The sequence below is a fragment of the Cyrtonyx montezumae genome, unplaced genomic scaffold (genome assembly GCF_038088225.1).
Source record: "Cyrtonyx montezumae isolate F1298 unplaced genomic scaffold, pur_monq_1.0 scaffold_0, whole genome shotgun sequence".
NCBI lineage: Eukaryota > Metazoa > Chordata > Aves > Galliformes > Odontophoridae > Cyrtonyx > Cyrtonyx montezumae.
Genome location: NW_027071824.1, coordinates 10,606,711 through 10,622,776, shown reverse-complemented (window position 1 = coordinate 10,622,776; position 16,066 = coordinate 10,606,711). Strand labels below are relative to the sequence as shown.

Sequence of the window (16,066 nt, the reverse complement as noted above, 5' to 3'; positions counted from 1 at the left end):
AATAGTCATTCAAAAATGGACTTCAACAGCTTTGCTTTACTATCTCTGTATTGAATAGATGCTCTCATATTGCTTTTAATGTGCTGAATAATGTATTTTCTGGCTTTAGTGATATAATCTCTCCACTGAGCAGTGAGTAAGAAATTTTCCATTGCACATTCAGTTGTTTTATTATAGGAAAAGAGTGGGCACTGTCACAGCCTTTTGACACTGTCTAATTAGCCTACTTATTTTTAATTGCACTTCTATTTATTTAAGTGCAATGGACAATTACAGCATATTGCTTTGATTGCACAGCATTAATCTGAGAGATCTAAGCTTTCAGCAAAGAGGTCTGGGGAGACTGAGAATGCAAGAACTTCAAGAACTCAAGTTATTTAAATATCTCTCTCATCACTTTAAAGTTTGGCCATATCTTGTGTAAGGACACTTGTACAGGGAAAGAACATTTCTTTGGTTAAGTTCTTGCAGCTGTTTTGATAGATTGAAAAGACACTGTCAGAATGTGTGTTATCTTGGGAGGAAAATTAACAGGGAAAAAAATATACAGGGAAATTAAGAATATTTTTTTCAACAGTATCAGCATTAACCTTCTGCTCTCTTTCTGACAATCGCAAAATTTGAAAAAGTACTGAAAAGTGTTTCAATCCCTTTCAACATGCTATAGCAGAGAAATTCCATTGATTAAACACCTTATGTGGAAACAAGTCTACTTAAACCCAGTTAATCACAGCAAGGATTATATCACACTCCGTAGAAAATGGGAACTTTGCTTTCCCGATGTCTCCAACTGCTTTGAATTTTTGTGGTTTGTAGTCTTAACCAATTTCTTATCCATTAGCATTAGAATATTAATGGTTACTGATGATAAAGGCAATGAATTATGTTTATCCCCTCCTTTGTGTTGAATCAAGTTTCTATGTGGGAATTCACATGTCCAACAAATGCTGTACATGCCAAAGAGGTAATTTAAATGAACACTCAATACTGTAGGAATGACAACAAAGGCTCTAGTGACATCACGTTTTTTTCAGGTTGTTTTAAAATTTCCAAGTCTGCCTCAAAAAATCAGTCTCTTCCCAAAAGTGCTCTCACTCCAAATCCCTCCTAGAAAGGCACGCTCCCAGTCAGACCTGTCCTTTAATTTTTATTCAGTTCTTATCTAGCTTTTATTAGGAGGCTGAAAAAGAGACTGATAAAACGTCTCACTCTATAAAAAACACAAGACAGACACTAAATCAATGACATTTTTATGCACAAAACTTTTTAATCTAACTTTTTTAAAGTTTGTCAGTCAGTTAAAGTGTTTCTCTGTTCCTGAAACACAAACTATCAAACTTGAGGTAAAGTCAGAAATCAACCTCACAGGAATATGATACAAGAAATTACTCAACATGTTTAGAACTTTAAATGTGCTCTGACATGTGATATGCACATAGAATGTAAGAAATTTAATCAACTTGAATTTGACATAATAAAAAATAAACTTAAACATACAACACCATAATTGTAATTGGATAATCATATGTCTAAACAGCCAGCACTGTGATTTTTTGAAATACTCATATTTTCTCCAAGATTTCCCATGAAATGACTCATTTAAACTCAACAGCTATACTGGACATAAGAAAACATGCTAGCATGCTGACTTATAATGCAATAATATACCCAATTTGTTTTCAAAGGACAAATCATTTCTACAGATTGATCTATACCTAAAATTTTCTTTCTGCTTACCATTATTGTTCTCGTAGTGTGGCTGGATGATTCTGGAAAACAGAAGAACCACAGTGCATTAGAGTATTGTCTTTACCCACAGAATCCTTATTTTCTTATGTTTATTCAGAAGTATAAGATATTTCTGAATAGCTACATCAAGGAGCATATCAGAAAAGTGGGGACTGGGAATATGTCTCATGAAACAAATGAGAATCATCATTGAAAATACACTGCAGACAATAGTATGCTGTTTCGTGCACTCATTCTCTATTCATATTTGTTCTCTTCTGCAAGAAAATAAAAAAATAGAATTCATATTTCAAGAATTCTTTTTTTCATTTTCCTTTTAAACTGCGGCATCTTCTTCCACGAATGATTAACACTGTAGAAAAAAATCAAACAGTATCAATATAATTTCATAACTATTCCGATTTGAAAAAAATTTATGAAACTACATTACACGGTCCATTTTGTGAGAATTATCAAGGAATCTTACATCAATTGACATGAGATTGAGGATTAGAACTTTCAGAAATTTTAACTACTATCTCATGTGTGACAAAGTTACTAGTCAGTCAACTGAACTCACATTTCCTATAAAATTGCTAAGAAATCATGACTGAGCCAATAGCCAACACAGACCTCATCGAGCTATTTAACTTATAGTACATTTCCTTTGTTGTTGTTTACTTTTCTCACTGAGGACAGAAAACTTTTCCTTTGTGTTGTTATAACACTACACGTGTTACATTACAGCTGTGTTCTCTCTTGAAGTTGTATAACTTAAATAACTAAACATCCTTCTAACCTTCTATCAAAAACAGAAACAAAACCACTATCCAAACAAACTGAAAAAACAACTATACTGAAAAAGAAAATGTCCTGCAGATCTATAAGATGCGAGATGACATTACAATCTCATTTACCTGCTCAAAAATTTGGGTAAAGCACCCTTGGCCATAGTACATTGAGTTCAGACAGGAGGCAATACTACATGCACACACTTCTGCACAAATTGAATCAGAAGTCTCAGTTCTACAACAATTACACTTGGTTCCTCTTGCCCTAGTTCCAAATTGCAATCCTGAAAGAGGTTGGCTTGCTTACTTACAAGAACTCTCCAGGCTTTTTCTTCTTTGTTAAAAATAGTATTAAAGAGACTAAAAGGACAAGAGACAGAACAGCTGCACATCTCTACCTGAAAAATGGTAGTAAAACTATCAAACAAGTACTTCTATCTTAGAAATTTCAATTCAATCAACACTCAACAGTAATTCCAGCAACTAGTCCACATGAGTGCTTTCACAAGCCTTCATCCTTAATCAAATCGATAAATGCCAATATTTTTTATTAATGTCCCATTAATGAAGATTCTGTAAATGTGAAAACCTACCTAAAGCCATAAACAGTTCAGCTGTGAGACTCTCTCCCAAATCCCTCTTCCCTTCTTATTTCTCATAAGAATCACACAGAAAAATAGCTTTAGGCCACTAATCCTCCAGGCAAGTTTATAACTTGCAGTAAAAAAATGAAGTTCTGTTTCCTAATACCTGAGTATATTTGGCACTGTTATCAAGTGAGAGAAGACCACAGTAGAGTGAGGAAACGTATCATCTGCTCAATTCATAGATTTACAGTGAAGTTATTTTTGTTATTACAAGTTTATTTATTGTTTTGACATTCCAATCAAATAACATGTCAGGAATGTTCCTAAGAAAACCCAGAGACAGCATCCATGGAAGGAAATAACTCTTTGAAAAGGACCCATTATTTTTACAAGCCCGACTACCCAGAAACCAAACCAAACCAAAAACAATAACTACATCAAAACAACCTAAAAGAGCATAACTGCATTCCCTGAAGAGCTGAAAATCGGGTTAAACAAAAAGAATGTGGATTCTTCTGTCGTGAAATACAAACATGCACTGCACAGCATTTCCACTCATCCACTAACAGACCGAAACAAACTAACTAAAACACATACTTCCTATATTCAGATATTCCAGAAATACAAATATCTTCACCCTTCTTCAGAGGTACTATCCTTTTGGCATAAATTTATATGTCTAATCCTATAAAATCATGCTTAGTCATGATTCTTCTATCTCTGTTCAAGAATAATATCTTTTTTGAGGGATCTGGGGACTGCAACACATAATAGCAGAAGGTACCTGGAGGCTATAAAAGTATTTTTCAAAAATACATTTACACACACTCTTAATGCAATGCCAACAGCTGTTAATTCCAGGGTTTTAAAATTTTGATAACCTATTAATAACCAAGCAAAGAACTGAAGAAAGAGCTGTTACACACACAGACTGTTTATAAGAAAGTTGAGATACTATTCTCATTTTTTGCACATCTTTTTAGAATAGTTTTCATTGCTGGAGATACTGAAATGTTTCACAATTGAGATTATATCTTCTAAAAAGACTTGAGTATATTTATAAATAAAAAGTTACTGAAAGATCTATTTAAGAAGAAGATGTAGTAAAAGAGATTCTAGATCTAGCAAAGGCTACTTAATAAAGCACTACTGATGCACAATTTAAACTCTTGCATATTCAGTTAACTAAATATGTCTTGAACTCAAAAAGAAATGAGCAAGCTATAAGATGATAAAAATATATACTTCTCACATTACAAGTTGCTTTAAAAATGTTACTGACCGATCAAGTGTTTCTTTCTGTTTACAGGCACTATGAAACTGTAATATTTCACGCTGTAAAACCTGTAATGGGTAAAATCAGAAAGAATCCCCTCATAAAAGAAGGTGCAAACTACCAAGTTACTTCAAGTTTGCATATAATTCCCCAGTGACATTTATTTTTTTTCCCTTAGAGTCTTCTTACCTTAGAGGTAAGAAGCCACATCCTTAATATCACACCAGCCTTTTTCCAACCTTTTTATTCACATAGTTTGCTTATATGTGCTAAACTTTAGTCAGTCTGCTGATAGAAAATTTAGCTGATATTCATTTTCACTTTTTTTATTAAATATATACATATATTTACAGGGTCATCAGCAAGACTAGCAGGTGAGTGTTGCCTTTATATAAACCTTCCCCTGTGAAAGCTTTATCATTACCTTGTTATTGCATATAATTGTAAACTGAGCTTGAATTTATTTGGGGATGACCCTTAGTCTTCCAAGATCAAAATGTGAAATACTAGAGAAACAATACACAGACAAGAAAAGCAAAAGAGCATAGAAGCATACGAACGTATCACAAAGTGTCTTCCCCAGATGCAGGAACTTTCCATTTCACTGTTTAAGCAGTTTTTGAAGGTGCCTTCCATATTGCATTATGCAATGAAACAGAACTTGTACTCTGCAATTGCCGTTTACGAAAAATAATCAAGCCACTTGACAGTAATCATACACAGAATCATTAAGCACAAACTCCAGATCTCAAATCCAGTACATGTAATTTGTGAGGTAATTATGCTCCTAATCCTGTTAACCAACAGACTAGATCGTCTTTCTGCAACTTTAATTCTTTAAAACATTACCACTGGAAAGTAACCAGAAACCAACTCATGGAATGTCTACCTGTGCTGTTTTGTAAGCTAATTTGATTAGAAAGTAGTTCTAATTATTTACTGTTTTAAGAGCTGTTTTTTCTACCAATTATAAAAGATTCTATTGTGGTAAAATCATACCTATGCACTATTTGTATTAAAAGAATTCCCTATTCAGCAGCAGAAACTGGGGGCAGTTCACCATTAAATACCCCACCTCCCCTTGTGATCTCACATAGCTTGTTCTTTCTATTCAACTGCCAGTTTCAGATTTTCCTTACTCATTTGGTATCTCAGCAGAGAATCTCAATGCAGCTGCTTAGAGTTTCGTGTACTTGATGGAGAGTCTCAAATTCCTGATGGAAATATATATATATATATATATATATATATATATATATATATATATATATATATGAGTGAAATATAAACTTGCTTTCCTCGTTTATCTCTTCAATAGCAAATACCATTAGTCGCAGAGTGAGAGAGACTGACCAAAACAGCACCTAGGAGAGAAGGTACAATTTTTTGAGGCCCTTCTCCCTTTATCAATTGCTCATGTCCCTTTCTTATCTTTCTGCGATAGAGATGCATGGGTTCCTACAAAAATGGGCTAAAAAATTGCTTTCCCATTCTTAGATACAGCTGAATCCTTCAGTAATTTATTCCCTGAGGAACTGAAGCGTGACTGCTGAAAGAATTTTCTTGAAGTTACAAAGACATCTCAGGCTGAAATACAGCACTGAAGGTCTCAAAGGAGGAAACAGGGATCATAGGTGCTGATTAAAATATCTTCAGCTATGAGCAACGGATTCTTCTACTTCTGCCCACAAGTAATGAAATTGGTATCACTGAGTACAAAAAAATCTCTGTACTTCATCAGAGACTGTATCATCTTGGACATTCTGTGGATACTCTTGGTTCTGATACATGTGAAAACAAGGAAACACCTGCTGGTAGAGATTACAGTAATGTAAAATAATTTCACCTGATCTTCCCATATATTAGATGGAAAATAATCATTACTCAACCTACCAAAACAACAGCCCGATGTGAAACTTGATTACTTGGAGGTACTGTTGTGCACAGATAAGCAGCTTGAAAGTGAAAGTAATCATTTGGAATAACTTCAGGCACAGTAATTTCAAGATCAGATTCAGAATATCTATAAAGATCTTTATGGTCACGCTTAAGTTTTCTCACCATCAACCCGTTATAAGATAGGATACAAGCAACATTCTACAACACTGATTTTCCAAAAATACAAATTTCCCCATATGAAAGAGACTATCTTCACTACTGAAAAACACTTAAAAACATCTCATGTTGATTTTCCTTTCAGCAGCAATGGAAATTCTGTATCTCAGAGTAGTTAAAAGCACCAGCATACTTGCTGCATGAAAAATCCCCAAAACGCTGTGCATTTTTCCAGAACAGAAAAAAGCTCTCTAATATTTTTCTCTCCAAAATAAATAATAAGAAATAAACAAAAGAAATAAGCATTTATCAAGAAACAATGGTCCAAAAATGACACATTCCTTCATCTATATCAGTTGCACCAGTTTTCTGCTGGAGAGTCATACATAGGACATTAAAGAGAACCTTGTACTGCATTGGCCGTACTCAGGACTCAAGCTAATGTAAGATTTCCCTAAGAGATTGTAATCATGTTCTTATTTAGTCATAGCTTTCTCAAAAGCATTAAACTAAATACTAACGGTCTTTTCTCAGTCTTTCCCTTCTGTTTCATAGAGACAAAGAAATGTTATGTGTGTTTACATCTGAGACAAGGCTTCACTTTGGTCGTAAGAGATTCTGTCAAAACACAGCACTCAACTCACCTGGGCAATACAACTGACTTGAAATATGCTAATCTAAACATATATTTACAAAGGCCTCTGTGATATTTACCTGAATACTGTAAATTATTGTATATCTTGAGTAAACATATTTCTATGGCTTAAAAAAAATATAATACCATTAAAAAAGCAAGTCTGGACCTGCAGACGTTTCTATGTCAACAACATTAAGAAAATGGCTATAGAAAAAGACAATGTAAGCTCACTGTGCTTATATCTGTTTCCTCATTTCATTAAAGCATAAATTGAGAGACAGAATGTATCACCATCTCCACAGTGGGCTTTCTGGAATCTACTAATTATTACAACACAACAAAACCATAAACAGTCAATAAGTAGTATTTTGAAAATAAAAAAGTCAAGAGGACTGCATCCACTACTGAAAAATGGAGATTAAGGTAATCCAAGTGACCGCAGCCAGCAATGATCCTAATTAAAACTATGATTAAGGTTGATTTGTGGCAGAAGATGGCAACACATCTGATTTTATGCTGAAACAAATGTTAAGAAAACTTGGGTATACGTCATCAAAAACATAAGTTTGGGCCAGTAACTAAGTTTAGTACTTATCAAACTTCTGTTTGACTTTCGTTCAACAAAGAAGTCTAACAAATTTTATTTCCATGATCTCTCTTGAATCATATCCAGAATTTCAGAAATTATTTTGCAGTTTGCACTGACTACACTTTGCCAGCTTTTTAACTAAAGGGAAGACTAGGACAAGAATCAAAATAGGCATTTTTACATGAACAAAATACAATTTACAGATTTCCATGACTGTGGATATACATTTTATGATTTCATAGAAAATAGATAAGGAGAAATAATCATTTCCTAAAGCAACAATTTACAGTTCTCAGTAGTAATTTTTCAAATTAGATGCTACTATGTGCAAATTGTCTTAACACAGTTATGTATTTGATACAAAGTAATCAATGTGGCTAATAACAAGTTTTATAAATTCTGTAAGTTTAAGAGAACATTCAAAATTAATAGAAGAAAAACGTTATAAATTTTCAAGCTCATCCTTTTAAAGGGATGTCATTATAATAATGTTTACCTTGGACTTATTGCTACAGCTTTCTTTGCTGTGGAAACGTAGCAACATCTTTATTTCCAGGTGAAATTCATTCTTTACTCAAAAGATTACAGACAGTCTAGTCTAATGGCTGGCATTAGAGAGGAAAAAAGCAGCTTTTGTTCATAATCACATGCAGAAACTACCAGATCAGCACTATGGTACTTCACAATGAACGTTCACAGTGAAAATTCTGCTGTGTGAAATGTTTTGCATTTATAGCTATACCTATTAATGGCATCATTGTATTATCACACAGTTGTCATCTTGGTCCACTGAATAGCTTGTGTTGCCATGAATGTTATTTGCCTGCCATGTGACGGTTGTTTGCACAGTGAGCAAAGGTCCAAGTGATCCTGTCATATGTGTATAGTAAATATCCACTTTTTGTTGAAAAACATAGTGATTTCTAGGTTTTGTTAAATGTAAAGTAAGTATTTTCACTGCAAGATACAAATAACACTGACAATGACAGAAAAGCATGACTGTTCTGGTAAAATAATGGATTGAGCTTTCCCTCCTGCATTTGGAATAGCATTTCTATTATCTTGTCTAAAAAAAAAAATTATTCTCATATCTAACTTGACCTGTTAAACACGAAAACAGAAAGTCACCTCTTCTGTGCTAATAATATCTTGAACAGCCTACTTCAGAACTGAACTTCTTTCAGATTTTTTACTTACAACACCACAGAGCAAACAATTTAATTACTTACAGAAGTTGCATCTCACAAGAAGAATTCAAGAAATGCAATGCATATCTCGGCAAAATATTTCTTCAAATAAAAACACAGTAAGGCAACATCTTTCCATTTTCACTAAATTTGCTTTGTTCCTTTCTTATGCTTCTATGTAGAGTTGAAAGATTAGGAAAAAAAAATGGTACAAACAGGCTTTGTAAGATGTGGCATTAATGAATGCTCACGCTCAATGAGTATGCACCGCCATTAATTGCATTAAGAATCAGTGTTGAAAAGATGCTGTCTATACCTTACATCTCTATGACTGTGCTCTCGTATTTAATGTCATTTCTTAAAAACATATACTTCACAGAAGAGTCATAAAATTTTGCTGGCTTAGGTTCACAGAAAATTGTGCAATTCAGAAAATTAATAGAATGTTTCTTTCATATTCCTTCACTTACCATCAAGACCGTTATGATGGCTATAGTTTCTTTTTCCCAGAATACTTAATGAAGAGTGATTGGAGGGTGCAAGCAGTCGTTTCATACTTGGACTTTGAAGGCTTGCTGTTGATCTGATTACATTGGGTTTCACTGCAGGGTGAATCTCTGTTTAAGACAAAAGGGGGAGACAGATTTGATCTAAAAGGCTTTTAGTCTACTTGGTTTACCAAATTTACACTGTACTTTCTAGTAAAATGGAAGTGGGTTTCTTCAGCATGAATGTGTTTATAGGGCATTGAATAACAATTTGAACACACCTTCATACTTATTGGTTCTTCCAGACAATAAATAATCAAATTAAATTTAGATTGCCTGAGTTTACTACAGTCATGTAAGGTATTCGCAGGTGAAGAGAAATATAGATCAAACTGAAGCAGTTTTGTTTTCATTTTCTTCTTCTTTTGGGTTTTGTATTGCAGCTATATACCTACAAATTGTCAGTCAAGCAAATAAAAGCATTTTACAACACAGAAGCCTCCATTATGTCTTATTCAATTTTTTCTGTCAAAAGAGCAAGTTGTAAGGGATCATCTGAAATACTAGTTGCTAGATGTAAGGATCAGGGAGCAAGCTACAGCACTACCCCAAAACTGCAGCAGGATCAAAAATGTCAAGATTGCACTTGATTACCTAGGCACTGCCAGACTCCAGTACAGAACCATTACTGTAGATACAAATATCCAGAGCGTCTAAAAGAATTCATGCAGGAGGATTGTTTTAGAGATGGAAGAAGAAAAGTACATAAAAGGTGGTGAAACTCATCTACATAGTGAGATTCAGAGCAGGTAGTTGCTGTGTTTGCACAGAAATTTCACAGTAATTTGCCAGATGAAGCTGACAAAGTCACCGGGCAGCTGCACCCAGTGCCACACAGGCTGCCCAAGGCCTGTGGCCTGGCTGAGGCCTGCCGCCCAAGTGCCCTGCCAGTAAAGATGGCCTCTGAGCAAGGCCCTGTGGGTATGGGAGGCTGGAGAGCACATCATCTCTATCTGCAGAGAGCGAGAAAAGAAGGAAAAAATAAAAATGAAGTACTTCTGTAGCCCAGGTTTGCACCTGAAGAGTGCTCCTCTCTGCTTTTTTTTGTTGATAAATTCAAGCACACAAGCTGGGAATATGCAACATCTAAAAGGAGGCCCAAGGAGGAAGGCCTCCAGCCTCTGCTGCTCATGGTAATATTATGCAGAAGAAACCACTGTACAGGAGTCAAAGTCCACTCCGATAGCACATTTCTTTTTCTTTCCAAAGTACTATAGCCCAGTATGAGAGTGCACACACCCATTCTCATTGCAAGCCTTCACACCTACCCGCACCAGGAGTCAGGGAGCTCAGCAAAAGGTCTTAGGCAACCATAACAAACTTTAATTGGCAGAAAAAAGGGAGGTGGGAAAGCCACACAACTTTATCTATAGAAAAGGAGTACGACAGCCAGAGGGAGTCAGCCAGGCTGCTCAGTGGGAAAGGACAGCACCAATAAACTTCACACTGGAAGACTGTCTAATGATTTGATCACAGCATGTCATCTTACTCTTAAAAGCTCTTATCCCAGATGTTTCAAGTGATTTAGATTAAAGAGTGGAGCAGAATAACACATTTTTAGTTGTTAGAATAACATGAAACCAGGGCGTTGGTAACAGCTTCAAAACAGTCCTGTAAGGCTGCGCATATAAAGGCTAGTTCAAAGTCTCTGATATTCTCACTATTTACTTAAGAGCTTGGATTCTAAAATACTCATTTGGCAATCTCTGGCAATTTTCAGAAGGAAATAATTAATATTCAGGGCTAATACCACTAAAATATTACCTCTTTGCAAAAGAGCTCCAGCAGCAAGCAAAATAATCCCCAGTGTTGGATCAACAAACTAGAAGTCACCTGCCTAAAGTATAAAGGAGATATAACTGTATTTCCAGGATGTGCAAACAGCTGAAGAAGGATGCAGTTCCTTCCTTCGACATTTCTTCAGTTTAGAGGAAATCAATCCTCAGTTTGCCACTAAGACTCTCGTTTATCTTTCTGCAGATGAATGAAGTAGCAGGACCAGGTTTTACAAATAAATGTAATTAGGATCATTTCTCAACATCTTGAGTCCTTACACCATCTACTCTCATGCTCTACCTATAGACTTGCTCCGAATATTTGCACTTTGAGGGATCTTTTTATTGCCACTGCTATTACTCTTATTCTACTCCCTAGTACTTTTTTTCACTGAAGTCTCCTATTCACTTGCAGCTTCTACTAACTTAGAGAACTAAATATAACGTGCAAATAATCCAAATTATCCCAATAGCTATGGAACAAATAACCAAGTGGACAGATTCAGATTCCATGATCACTTCTGAAATAAAAATAAAAATGAACTGAGAAGGGAAACGATACTTCAATTACATACTAGGAACCTTTGTTATGAGACTGACTTGCAGCCTCAAGCAATAGCAATAAGAACTCAAAAACTCCCACTTCCACTAATGTCACTGAGGTATTATACACACATGCAAAGAATGCTAAGAAAATTTGAAGTTTCCTGCTGAGTCGCTTAAATAAGCAGCCTGAATTCCATAGGTGCTTAAGCAGCTGTATCTCTCTCATCTCTTCTCAGCACACATCCCTGCTGGAAACACTAGATTGGCTTCCTCATAACTAAGAGGTAATATAGGGCATTGAATTATTCAGGGACTCACCTTAGAAGGGTTTGTTTCATAAGCGCAGTGAAGATTGACAAGATTACAGGGGATTAGCTCCAGCTCTCTAGAGGACAGGGCTTACTTTTAGTACTTAACCTATCTCACCTGGGGAACTGGCAGCCCTGAAGCAGAAGAGACTAAGGAAGGCAATGGTCTAGAATGTGCTGGGCACTGATATCCTTTCTGTCACTCCAGAAGGGATCAAAAATGTTGAGACTGTGAGGTACAGTTAACAGCATTTCAATAAATGCTTGTGGGCACGGCATGGCATGGATTTTAATAGGAAAGCAACTACCTCTTTTGAGAGCTATCAAATGACACTTAACAACAAATTTTAAAATAAATAACAAAAGCACTACTTAGTCACTGGAACACGTTGTTATTACCCAGCCTCCCCATCCAAATAATACCACTTTCTAGCCATCTTACGTCCAGAAGGGTGCACTTCATATCCCTATAACAGGCACTATTTGCTTTCTATTGAGGTATTTCACTTCTCATACACTCAGAAGATACACAGACTGTACAGATACCTTGTATATTTTAGCATTGTTAATCATCTTCACAAAACGCTCACCTAAGTGCACATAATGTTACCTAACATCATCCATCCATTTACTCTCATTAAATCTACCGACCTCTGATCTCAGAAGTACTAAGATGATCCCTTACAGCCTTAACAAAGTGGCATTAAAAACATACAAATTTTCCTAAAATATTCATGCTGTCCTTTCTTTTTCTGGCTACGTAAATAGGGTCAGCCAGATGAGCCATCCCCTCCCTCAACTACATCTCATCCCAGTAAGAGGAATTAGCCCCTCTCTCATCCTTTCTGATAGGAACATAAGTAACATAGAACACATGGCTGGGATGCATGCTGGAAGGTACCACTTTTTCCTTATAATCCAGAGGAGGAAGAATCAAAATTCTGTGAGAGTGGATATCAATTCTTCATTATCCTGTTCTTTTTAAAACTTGGATTTTGTTAAATTTGATGTTCTGGAATAACAGTCATAACCACATTTGTATCTGATTTCTGTACCAGTAAGTCATGAGACCATTACTGTTTATTTGTTGTACAACAAGCAGCCTCCTGTTGGTTTAAATATTGAGCAGAAGCACCTAAGATGAGTTCTTCTTCTGTAGAATGCTGATGATATTCTGCAGAATTACTCCCTGCTTCTGATCAACGGATTGATTTCTGTATTTTTTTCAGGATAAATAAAAAGCCTCTCTGGTATTTCATATCTTAGATGATCATGTAAACATTTAATTGTCAGTTTCTTAAAAAGAGGACTATTTTTTTAAATAACAAATGTTTTCAAAATGCCAGACTATTTTTCCCATTGTAAATTACATCAGCTTTCACTCCACCATTTTGAACCAGTATCAGAAAGACTTCTGCCTACATTTTTCATGATCAATCACACTAATTCCCTGCTGAGTACAGTAGTAGACCAGAATATTTATTGATTTATTCACTTCACAATTTTCCTATTATTAAAAGCAAAATTCTCTCGTTTTATGCATACAGAATTTCTAAGTATCAGTAAATACCAAATAACCACTTTATTTATTTTACACTGGAGGAAGATACCCACCTAAATACCCAATGATACATGACAGTGGTTTTCTGGTGCTTTTGATCTTCAGGGGATTTCCAGCAATTTCATAATGCCGATCTGCATCTAAGAATTTTAAAGAATAAAACTCAGTTTAAATATTTCACCATTACAGATATAAATAGGACACACCAGCCAGTTTCTGGCTTCTATTTTTACCACGAATTTCTTGTTTAATTTCTTCTCTTTCCCCTTTTTTTTTCTCCCCATCAGTGCTAACAATAATAGATATTTAAATGTAGACTATGTCTTCACTTACTTGATTTTTAAATTATTTAAAAGTTAATTTAAGATCTATCAGAAATTCCATTTTGCATACAAAGTCATTTTGGATACAGTCAACTAGACAAATGAAAACATCATAAAATAAAGGCAGCTCTGGCTATTAGCAGGAATTTACACTGACTTCTTCACTTTATTGACTTGGAGGCCTTTAATTCTGAAGTCTGAATTCTGCCATGTTTTACTCCCACAGTACGGTGATTCACATAATTTCACAGTGACTATCACAGAAAGATTAATCTTAACCAAAAAAGAAAACAGTAACAGGAAAAAAAAAACCCTTTACTATAACATTTGAGCTAATTGGCCAACTTGTAACCAAGTATGTATGCCAGAGCTCAAAGGTCTCAAAGACAAAATTCCTGCAAACAAAATGAAAATAAGCAGCTCAGTAACTACCTAAGTTTGATGCTAAGACTACAATCTCACACCTTTGAAGGCACTGAGAATACCCAACCATAGTCCTTCTACATGCCCCAAACACAGAAGTGTTATTACAAAGTGGTTCATCCTTTGGGATTAGAATCTATGGACCCAAGGCAAAAATCCATAGGACTCCAGGTTTCATTAAGCTGTTTCAAGATTACTGGAATAAGCTTTCTTTTTAAACTCCTTGAAAAGAATGGGTCATCTGTTATTACAAGATTACATGAATAATCCCCTATAAAGAGTACTCCTAGAACATAAATATCATACAAAACTGCATTCACATTTTGATTTCATAGATCTAGAACTGTCTCACATATACTTTCTTCTCACATACACATACAACCACGCACATTTTTCTTTGTATGTGTTTCACGTGCACATAAATCTGCATTTTCTAATAAGCTTTACAGGGCTAGATATTAAAAATAGATTATAGTGATTATAATTGCACTTTGTATCCACATGGCATGTTACTAAAATATTCCTGTGTGTTTCAATACCGCACAGAGGAATGAGTACATTACATGCAGTGATTACACCTACATCAAGTGGGTAATACGCTATACAGAACAATCTATCTTTGAGGAAAAACATAACATTTACCATCTATATATATTCTGTGCAAAAAAAGCACAGGTGACGTAACCACAGCAATGACTGAAGTACAAGAGACTGTTCACAGGTAATTCAAATCCAGCAGACAATACTTGGCTTGTTTCAATGCTATTTTTTTTCATAATGTAAGTAACAACATATGTTGTGTTCAGTGAAGAAAACCCATTGTAGCTAGTGCCTGGAATATTTTTTAACATTCCAAAATACTTGAACTATTTTAAGTGACAGTAGAAGGAAGCATTTCCACTGACTCTCTTAGTAAAATAAGCACAGGCTATGCAGTGAATATTTTATAGTTACTGTGGGAATAGTAAAGCATTGACTACAAAGAAATTAGCAAGACATTTTTCCATCTACATGTTTTCACTGTGTATGAAAAAAATAAAAGGCATCATAGAATCATAGTGAGATGCTAACACACTGACTGAGAGTACAGACTGTGGAAAGAGTGTGGTTTCCACACTTGATGCAAAAAATTGTCCAGCAATGGTACTTGGTGGGTATTCCAAAGCACCGCTGTCAGTGACACATTTAACAACGGCAGACTTCAATCCACAGTTTGGAACTCCCATAATAAAGGGTATAGAGCTCACGACCTTTATGTACTACTTGCAAAATCCAACATGTGCAAAACAACAACAAAAAACATCAAACATGACTATCCATATAGACACCAAAAGTCTTAATAAGGCCAGTGGAATTACGGAAGCAATGAGAAATAAAAACAGCATTGCAAAAAAATAATGAACAATTTTTAAAAATGAAGCATTGTATCTTATGGCGTGTATTTTTTTTAAACACGTCAAAAGCAAGAAGCGTACTAGTACCTGTAGCAATATGAGATGATCAAGGTGTGATGCAAATATACAGGACAGTTAAAGACTTGTCAGAAAAAAATAGACTAATTCTTTGTATTGGTGTTCACTGCTGAGAAACTTATGAGAAAATAAAAGCATGAAAACTATTTCACATAAAAGTATCCACAGGAAATATTTCAAAACAAATTGATCAGTGAACAAAAACAAGTCTATGAGACCAGGTAGAATTCATCCAGATAGAAACTACTGAGCATATACAG

At 35.1% G+C, this 16,066-nt stretch overlaps 1 protein-coding gene across 1 annotated transcript in view; it reads right to left on the bottom strand.

Moving 5' to 3' along the window:
• Positions 1-16,066, bottom strand: part of MTA3 (metastasis associated 1 family member 3) — a 105,447-nt gene that overhangs the window by 21,301 nt on the left and 68,080 nt on the right. The window contains exons 15-17 of the mRNA XM_065753588.1: positions 13,642-13,728; positions 9,321-9,467; positions 1,738-1,769 (exon numbers count right to left, since the gene is read on the bottom strand). Coding sequence (XP_065609660.1) covers positions 1,738-1,769; positions 9,321-9,467; positions 13,642-13,728 — 266 coding nt within the window. The remainder of the gene's footprint in view (positions 1-1,737; positions 1,770-9,320; positions 9,468-13,641; positions 13,729-16,066) is intronic.